General features: G+C 45.2%; 1 protein-coding gene across 1 annotated transcript in view; it reads right to left on the bottom strand.

Moving 5' to 3' along the window:
* LOC130128250 (glycogen synthase kinase-3 beta-like) overlaps positions 1–10,000 on the bottom strand; it is a 91,463-nt gene that overhangs the window by 72,074 nt on the left and 9,389 nt on the right. The window contains exons 2-5 of the mRNA XM_056297885.1: positions 5,511–5,596; positions 3,978–4,079; positions 3,452–3,535; positions 2,983–3,093 (exon numbers count right to left, since the gene is read on the bottom strand). Coding sequence (XP_056153860.1) covers positions 2,983–3,093; positions 3,452–3,535; positions 3,978–4,079; positions 5,511–5,596 — 383 coding nt within the window. The remainder of the gene's footprint in view (positions 1–2,982; positions 3,094–3,451; positions 3,536–3,977; positions 4,080–5,510; positions 5,597–10,000) is intronic.

Below are 10,000 nucleotides of genomic sequence, written 5' to 3'. Positions count from 1 at the left end.
GCGTATGGAAGCGCTTTGGCCTCTATGAAGCTGAAGGGAGAAGGGACCTGGACAAGAGCCACATTGTGTGCAGGTTGTGTCTGACTAAAATGAAACATTCTGGGAACACAACAAACATGAGAAACCATATGTCACGTTTCCACCTGGAGTTGGAGGAAAAACAGCCGGTTGTAGCTGCTGCCAACCAGAGAACGAGTGAACAAGTGATGTCACAGCCTCCACCCATCTCGGAAAGGCCGAAGCAAATAACACAGTCAATCCAACTTTTACTGCCAATGATTTGTTCCCCTACTCAGTCATGGAGAACCAGGGCTTTGGCACTATGCTGCACACTTTGGAGCCGACATACAACATCCCCCCTGGACCTTTCCTCACCGACACAGCGAGACCCACACTCTACAACCAAACCAACACCAGAGTCATGGAACCACAGAGGAGAGCGGGTAGGACAGCAGTAACATGCCATGCACTTCTTCACCAACACAAGACCCACTCTACAACCAAACCAACACCAGAGTCATGGAACCACAGAGGAGAGCGGATAGGACAGCAGTAACATGCCATGCACTTCTTCACCAACACAAGACCCACTCTACAACCAAACCAACACCAGAGTCATGGAACCACAGAGGAGAGCGGGTAGGACAGCAGTAACATGCCATGCACTTCTTCACCAACACAAGACCCACTCTACAACCAAACCAACACCAGAGTCATGGAACCACAGAGGAGAGTGGGTAGGACAGCAGTAACATGCCATGCACTTCTTCACCAACACAAGACCCACTCTACAACCAAACCAACACCAGAGTCATGGAACCACAGGGGAGAGTGGGTAGGACAGCAGTAACATGCCATGCACTTCTTCACCAACACAAGACCCACTCTACAACCAAACCAACACCAGAGTCATGGAACCACAGAGGAGAGTGGGTAGGACAGCAGTAACATGCCATGCACTTCTTCACCAACACAAGACCCACTCTACAACCAAACCAACACCAGATTCATGGAACCACAGAGGAGAGTGGATAGGACAGCAGTAACATGCCATGCACTTCTTCACCAACACAAGACCCACTCTACAACCAAACCAACACCAGAGTCATGGAACCACAGAGGAGAGTGGGTAGGACAGCAGTAACATGCCATGCACTTCTTCACCAACACAAGACCCACTCTACAACCAAACCAACACCAGAGTCCTGGAACCACAGAGGAGAGCGGGTAGGACAGCAGTAACATGCCATGCACTTCTTCACCAACACAAGACCCACTCTACAACCAAACCAACACCAGAGTCATGGAACCACAGAGGAGAGTGGGTAGGACAGCAGTAACATGCCATGCACTTCTTCACCAACACAAGACCCACTCTCTACAACCAAACCAACACCAGAGTCATGGAACCACAGAGGAGAGTGGGTAGGACAGCAGTAACATGCCATGCACTTCTTCACCAACACAAGACCCACTCTACAACCAAACCAACACCAGAGTCATGGAACCACAGAGGAGAGCGGGTAGGACAGCAGTAACATGCCATGCACTTCTTCACCAACACAAGACCCACTCTACAACCAAACCAACACCAGAGTCATGGAACCACAGAGGAGAGCGGATAGGACAGCAGTAACATGCCATGCACTTCTTCACCAACACAAGACCCACTCTACAACCAAACCAACACCAGAGTCATGGAACCACAGAGGAGAGTGGGTAGGACAGCAGTAACATGCCATGCACTTCTTCACCAACACAAGACCCACACTCTACAACCAAACCAACACCAGAGTCATGGAACCACAGAGGAGAGCGGGTAGGACAGCAGTAACATGCCATGGGTGGACGTCCACTGCTACAGAATCTTATGATGTCACCGTAACGGCACTTTATTACCCATGACTGGCAGCTGGTGTCTCACATGCAGGAGATCCAGTTACTGCACAGCCCAGCATTTAGACCAGCTCCTGTTCTTACACACAAACTGCACAGCCCAGCATGTAGACCAGCTCCTGTTCTTACACACAAACTCACACATCCCAGCATCACCAGCCAAGCACATGTGCTATGTTGCTCTGCCATGCGTCATTGTGGCCTATGATGTGTATTTTCTCCAGTATTTGTCGTTTTACCACGTATTCCACACAAAGCCTTAGTTTTGTATGAGGGCTGGTACACAATCCTATGTGTATGAAAGCTGTTTTTGATTTTAATACACAATTGTGTTTTTTCTGTTTTGCTGAGGGATTGTGTGCTCATTACACATAACAGGAGGACGTGGGTTTGGGTCTTTATTATTTATGTGTGAATGGGGGCAGCTTTTTATGTTATCAGGTGATGCTGAAGTCTCGCTGAACGAAGCCTGTGTTCATTTACAACAAGGATGCTGCTACAGACACACTTCAGTTTCTTTTCTGGTTGCTTCTTTGCATGCTGGGAAACGTGACCTTCCAGCTGACACGTCTCCTCTATGTGTTACCGTATTAATATAATGCAAGATGACGGAGAAAAGTCATCTGTTTCTTTTCATTATGGATCACTCCAAATATGCTGTTTTAAAAGTAGCACGTAGTCACACCGTGACAGAAAAGAAACCAGAAATGTTGGTGCATCAGTAATCCTGCATCGTCGCCTCTGAACAGGAATCGAACGGTGAGGTGCCTGAGACCCCCACCCCCACTCACTACACAGGAGAAGGAGAAAACCCAGTCAGTCCATGCTGAGATTTATTCTCCAAATCTGAGAACGAGGGACGAGGAGGGAATGTGTACAAAGGTGGAAAACTCAGAAGAAAAAAAAGCCCTGCCTTTCACGGATTAAACACGGTCCAATAGAGAACCTGCGTGACGTGCCAGAGCACAGCTACAGCAGAGGGACGTGTCCCAGCCAGACTGACGTGTACCTGCCCATACACGGAGGACTACGTCAGCGGAGGGGACACGTGTCAGGTGCGGGTTGGGACAGGTGAGAGGACTTTACCTTGACATATATGATAGGAATGATGCTCTTGGCCTTGTTGAAATGTCTTGCAACCCTGTAGACCGTCTCAGGGACAAAGTCCAGCACCAGGTTGAGGTACACCTCATCTTTCTGGACACGACAGGACAGAACAGGTTTAGAAACACAACAGGCCATGAGTGTTTTGTAAGTTGTTTGGATAAAAGCACTTGCAACAAGCAGACGTATCAGAATCAAGTTTTACACATCTCTTCACTTCAAACAAAACACAGTCAGTCTATACGAAGGCCGAGTCGCTGAACTGAAACGGACTGTGTTGCTAACCCTCTGTGCTTTTTTGTGTTGTTCTCTCTGTTTTTATGTTGTTAGATACATATCTTTATCTGTTCTGCTGCACCGCTGTGGGCTGGCAGAAATGGCATTTTGGGTTTTCTTTATGTACGCAGGTACAAAATGAAATGACAATAAACGAAATCTTGAATAAAAACACCTTTTCGCCACTGGAGTAGAAAAAGTAGCGCAATCTGACGATGTTGCAGTGGTCGAGCTTCCTCATGATCTGTAGCTCTCGGTTCTATGCAGGCAGAAAAAGGAACAACTTGTGAACAGAAGACCGACGGAAGATTTGAACAAGGAAACAACCTTGAAAGCCTGCAGAGCCTCACATGTGTTGATCCAGTCTGTGCAAGCAGTTCAGAGACACACACCAGGTGGACATGTGAAACTAAAGTCCTGACCGTATCATATGAATGCAATCCAAATGGTTTGGTAAACGTGTACCACCATTTTGATGTCAGCCATTATTCATAAAGCAACGAAATATTGGAATTAAGGTCCAATTTGACTTAAATTCATTAAAACAATGACTAGACTGTGTAACGCTCCAGGAGCTTTATATCAGGAACTGTGTCCCCCTAAAAGCCCACCCCAATATTCAGACAGCTCAGCTGGGCACAACTGGAAGACAGCAAAAGGACAAGGGAGCAAAGACAATGTAGGTTATCAGAAAGGCTTACCTTAAACCTCTTGTCCTGCAAAACCTTCTTGATGGCCACCATTTCCTGGCTGTCAATGAGACGAGCCTGGTACACCACACCAAAAGACCCATTACCAATCACCTAGGGGGGTTCACAAAAAGGAAACGGTGTAATGCCAGGATCAGACTACACCAATTCAGCCCGATGTTGACATGATTTTGTTGTCGCTGACAAATTTCCAGGGTCAGACCCGATTATGAACATTGGGAACGACGAACAGGCGTCTTTACCCAGTGTAGTGACACATAATCGAAGAACACCGATATGGTGTCTGGGAAGCCCCAGGGCACCCCAACAGAAAGTCTAGCATGTTAGAATTTTTTGTACTTTCCTGCCTAGTCTGACATCTCCTACGAGTTGCTGGACATTGACCAATAGGATGACAGAGTGCCCTCTGGCACACACATGTAAGCATGGCAAGGAGAAAGAGGGATGCTGCTGTCAAGTGGAACGAAACCAAGGAAAGGATGGTTGAGCAGTGGCAATAGTACACCTGCCTTTTTGATGTTTCCTCGAGGGAGGACCATGACAGAGTCAAAAAAGATGGGCTAGATGTTGGTGAGAAATAGCGGAGGCACTTCAGCAATCTGGTGAGTAGCTGGTTAAGCTATGCTAGGTTATCATTCCCCAGTAGCACTAACCCCAATAGCATCCACAATCTTCTATTTTTTCTTTTTCACACATAGCCCTTCTGTAGCCATGACTGACAATTTCAAGACCCTCCTCCCTGACAACCTATGAACTCCCGCAAGATCATGAAAGGCAACTTATAATGACTGGTCGAGGTCACACTTGAAGTGTTGCCAGTCTCCCGGCCAAGACACGACAAGACTTTATGGCACTCTGATTGCCTAACCTGACACACTGACCATCGTGGAAGACAAAAGTATGGTGTAGTCTGATCCCAACATGGGAGATGTGAATCTAAGGGAAACAACCATAAAATCAAATCTCATCAGGGTCATAACACAGAACCAGTGGAGTGATGTGCAGTGAGAAACAGCTGCAGTCAAATGTTTGTTCCTACAGTGAATTCTAAAGATGGGTTTTGTCACAACTTCCAAGATGTTCCAGTCATTTAGTGCCTCTTGCTCATGCCACTCCAGAGGCATTTTGGATTAAGGTCAGTTCCATCAATCAGAAGTAACATACTGACATGAGGATCCATCCTCACTCAGGTACCTCTGTCAAAGAATGCAGCGAGGCACTGGAATATGGGCTTTTGCCCAATTATCAACCAGATTTTAATTTGTTAAACCCCTAAGAAAACCTTACTTATCTTAGATGGATTAATTCTAAAAGAAAAAAAAACTCACTGGTGTGCGCTTTGACCAGTATCAGATCTGCATTACTGCATACTAGGCCTGACCTCTGGTGACACCGTCCTGCTTCACTTTACTGCAGATGCATGGCATGTTGGCATTTCCGACTTGTGTAGTAGTAAAGTGGACACAGATAGAACAGAGCTTCATCTGGCAGAGTGTCAACTGTATGCTCGCTCTCTTAAATCACCTTGATGTCAGTGTAAGACACTTCCTGGGGGCGGTCCGGTCCCTGCCCGGGCGTGGCCACAACTGTCGTCACCTTCCCACTGTCTCCTAAGCAACAACGAAATAAAACCAGTATAAGAGGATGCACAGACGCGACGTGTTTAGGTGTGAGGCGCATGATATAGGCTATGCTTTCTATAGAGGGGCATTTCAATGACAGACAGCACATAATGAGTTGTACACCAGTGTTTATAATTCTCCAAAGGAGTTGAATCAAGTGCAACTGGACTTGGTATATATCCGTGAAGACGTTTCGCCTCTCATCCAAGAGGCTTCCTCAGTTCGTGCCTTTCTGACTAAACCAAGCCTCTTGGATGAGAGGCGAAACGTCTTCACGGATATATACCAAGTCCAGTTGCACTTGATTCAACTCCTTTGGAGAACCATGACCTGGATGAATGACAACATTCACAGACACAGTGTTTATAATGTGGCTATTTCCTCCCCATTTCAAACCTTTTATGTTTTGTCACCCGTTTTTCATGTAATCAGTTTCCAAAATGTTCTTTGTGCTTTAAGCAACATATCAAACTGGTTGTTATCCCAGTGTGATGTCACATATACATACGTGGGTCTTTGCATTTTGATTCTTCATCTGAACCATCTTAAAAGGTAGTTCTGTTTTTTTGTTTTTTTTTTACAACCCGAGTCACATTTTCAGTGTTTCTGCCATCAAGCGGTTTTTTTTTCTTCCAATTTTCCCACTTTGTACTTGGCCAATTACTCTATTTTCCGAGCCGTCCCGGTTGCTGCTCCGACCCTTCTGCCAATCCGGGGAGGGCTGCAGGCTACCACATGTCTCCTCCGATACATGTGGAGTCACCAGCCGCTTCTTTTCACCTGACAGTGAGGAGTTTCAGCTAATGCGGCTAACTTCAGCCAGCTGACGCCATTAGAGGCACAAATGTGACTAACCGCGGCCTGCTAGCCTCATCGGTGAGTAGCAAAGCTAATGCAGCTACCTGCGGCTCCACCATCCTCTGCTCCCCTGGATGACTTCACCATTGGCATCCATGCTCAGCTGTGAACGCATGTTGTAGAGTGTATAGGTACATAGTAAATATTAATAATAGGCTAAATTTGAGCATTAAAAATTTTGAATATAATTTGAATATTAAAAATAAAGAATGAAATTCGAACGGTATTACAGAGGCAGATTGACAGCCCTGGTGCATTCTGTTCCGGTTTACGAGCCAGAGCTCTATGAGCACACTGGACCCGTAGGTTCGTGTCCACTGTTAGCGCAAGTTCAGTTTTAAGAATTTGCTCCACAAATTCAGACATGGAATTGCCTTCTCTCTCTTCGGGTACGCCATAGATGCGAATGTCATTTCTCCTAGAGTGTCCTGTGTTTCCTGCATGGCTTTCTGTTTTTTCATTGATTTAATCAGCACATCTTTCATAGCCATGTTAATTGTCTCAGCCTCCTCATGTCGTGCTTTCAGCTTAATTCAGTTTGGTTTCATGGGCCTGGATTCGTGCAGAGTTAGCAGAAAGTTTTTGATAAATTTCCTGCTTCAGATCTTTCAGTTCGGTTTTCACGTCTTCTTTGAATTCTTTACGTTTGTGTAAGTCCACTTTAAGATCAGCCCTGAAGTCACACATTTCCTTACCAATGCTGTGGAGCACTGAGCGCATGGCTTCTGCCTGGTCATTGTCTCAGCCTCGAGTGTCATCCATCTCTGCTGAATTCTTTCCTTCTTGTCCGTGACATTTCTTTTGACTTCTCGTTTTCATCCCCCACCCTTATTCCAATAAAGATCACAATGATGTGTGTGGCAATTAGTGATTTAAGGGGGCTAGTTATAACTTGCTATCAAGAGCTCAAAATTAAGCGGCCATCTTGCTCACCTCACCACCAGAGGTCAGCTAGGATGACATTTGATCTCACAGAAAACTGAGCACTGGAGCAACAATTGCCTCTCTGTAAACTGAGTTAGTGTGCCAACACTTCACAAATACAGGAAAAAAATAAAATAAAATGAGGTTACAACAGAGTCGCTCCCGTCTCCTTAGCGTCTACTGTGAGAGAAGCATGGACTTAAATACACTTACACATCTTAGCCAAAACCAGTCTCGATGCTGAACCCTGATCTTATTAAAAATGTTGCTGGGCATATATCATGGTTTTTTAAGGCTTAAATGATTGCCCAATTGCTATGATGCTAAGATTTAAATGAATTTAATTTAAAATATAAATGCTAAGATTTTCATTGGGAGTGATGAAGAAGGACAAGATTAGGAACGAGTATATTAGAGGGACAGCTCAGGTTGGACGGTTTGGAGACAAAGCAAGAGAAGCAAGATGGAGATGGCTTGGACATGTGTGGAGGAGAGATGCTGGGTATACTGGGAGAAGGATGCTGAATATGGAGCTGTCAGGGAAGAGGAGAAGAGGGAGGCCAGAGAGGAGGTTTATGGAGGTGGTGAGAGAGGACATGCAGGTGGCTGGTGTGACAGAGGAAGATGCAGAGGACAGGAAGAAATGGAAACACTGCGGAGACCCCTAACGGGAGCAGCCAAAAGTAGTAGTAGTAATGGTAGTAATGGTAGTCGTAGTAGTAGTAATAATGGTAGTAGTAGTAGTAGTAGTAGTAGTAGTAGTAAATGATTAAATTAACTTTTTTGAAGCCCAGTGGCAAGTTTCTCTATACTGAAGCGTTCAGTGCAGTTTTTGTTTGTGTGATTTTAAACGATGTCCGACAACATTTTAATGAGGTACGGATTCCAAAGTGAAACTATCCTTCAATTTGTCTGTGAATGTTCTCATTCATCCAGGTCATGGTTATCCAAAGGAATTGAATCGAGTGCAACTGGACTTGGTATATATCCGTGAAGACGTTTCGCCTCTCATCCAAGAGGCTTCCTCAGTTCGTGCCTTTCTGACTAGCTTGGTCTAGTCAGAAAGGTAGATTTAATGGTGGCCAAAGTGAATGAATGTTAAATGTGTATAGCCTCAGGAAAGGCATGCCTGAGTTCAGTGGGACTCGTTCAAAAGAAAAAGAAAAAAAAGTCATCAAGTTGTTTTTCCTGGAAAACATGTTGCTGTTCATTCCAGGCTGTCCTAACAGCAGGATCATTGTCACATGTTTATTTCTAGCCAACTGATGACTTCCTCATTGTCGCTCTGTGTGGCACAATGGAATGTGTTCCTCTACAACCTTCCACCAGCACAGTCATGATGCAGCCGCCTGATAACCATGGTCATGACCCCTGCTGTCACTACTCATCTTACCACGCAGAACAGTAACGCAGCACACAGTACTTCCAATTCAACAAGGCTTTACAACAACATGGAGAAAAACAAAAACACTGTAATGGGAGGCAGCAGAGTTCATAGTTGAGTTGAAGAACAAGCCATTGACAGAAACTACGTTCTGAGCAACATGTTGCAGGGACCATTCATCCATTATCTAAACCGCTTATCCTGCTCTCAGGGTTGCAGGATGCTGGAGCCTATCCTGGCAGTCACTGGGCGGCAGGCGGGGAGACACCCTGGACAGGCCGCCAGGCCATCACAGGGCGGTTGCAGTAACCTGCCAGACGTAACTTTAAACAGGGTTTGGGGGTCAACTTGGGAACAGGTTGGACTTAATGATCCTCTCAGTGCCATTTTTATTGATCAAGTGCCAAGATTAAATAAAAAATAAACGAACAAGCACTACTTAGAGACTAAAATCTGCAAAGCAATTTAACATCACTTGTAATGCTGGCTGCTCTGTACAAAACCTGCTTTGTCATATTTGCATAATGAAGACACCACGATGGAGGTCATTCTGTTAGTGTGTTTACGGTTCCATCCACAATGACTTTATTTACTTGTGCATAATTTGCTGTTTACAGACTCACATTTTCCCAGTTGGAATAAGTCAACAGGCTCGAGCTGTGGTTACAAGACTTCTTCGACCCGACTGAAATCATTCTGAATAGATTCCAACTCAACTGTTTACATGGATTAGGGTTGCGCGATATGTCAAAATTTTCCTACCAGCCACCATCAGCCCAACAATAGACTATTGCCACTACCCCCCCCCCCATTTACATGCCCCAAAGCATTTAATAACTTCTCTGACGTATGCAAAGTGGTTCCACCCACTGATTTGCTTAGTGATTCTGGTTCTGCCTGGTGATTTGGTCAATGGTTCGGTGGATTCTGGACTTCTTCATCTTTTCAAACACTTGTGAAGAGCTCGTTCTGAGCCGTCAACCTTTGGGATGTTCAACAATCCTTAAATCTATTAAGATCTCCAACAAAAAAGTTTGCTAGTGGCATGTTTCTCTCCCTCCCAGGAACTCGTTCACGTCGCCTAATGTTACCCCCACGTGGGGCAAGCATGCACAGAAAGAATATATTTATTCCATCCTGAGGGAAACGATCAGATTAAGCATTTACATGGTTATTATCTGCTAATATTTTCCTATTAAATGGATTATCAAAGATTTACACCACCC

The sequence above is a fragment of the Lampris incognitus genome, chromosome 18 (assembly GCF_029633865.1).
Source record: "Lampris incognitus isolate fLamInc1 chromosome 18, fLamInc1.hap2, whole genome shotgun sequence".
Taxonomy (NCBI): domain Eukaryota; kingdom Metazoa; phylum Chordata; class Actinopteri; order Lampriformes; family Lampridae; genus Lampris; species Lampris incognitus.
Note: the sequence above shows the minus strand (reverse complement) of the source record. Positions and strands in the feature narration are given on the sequence as shown.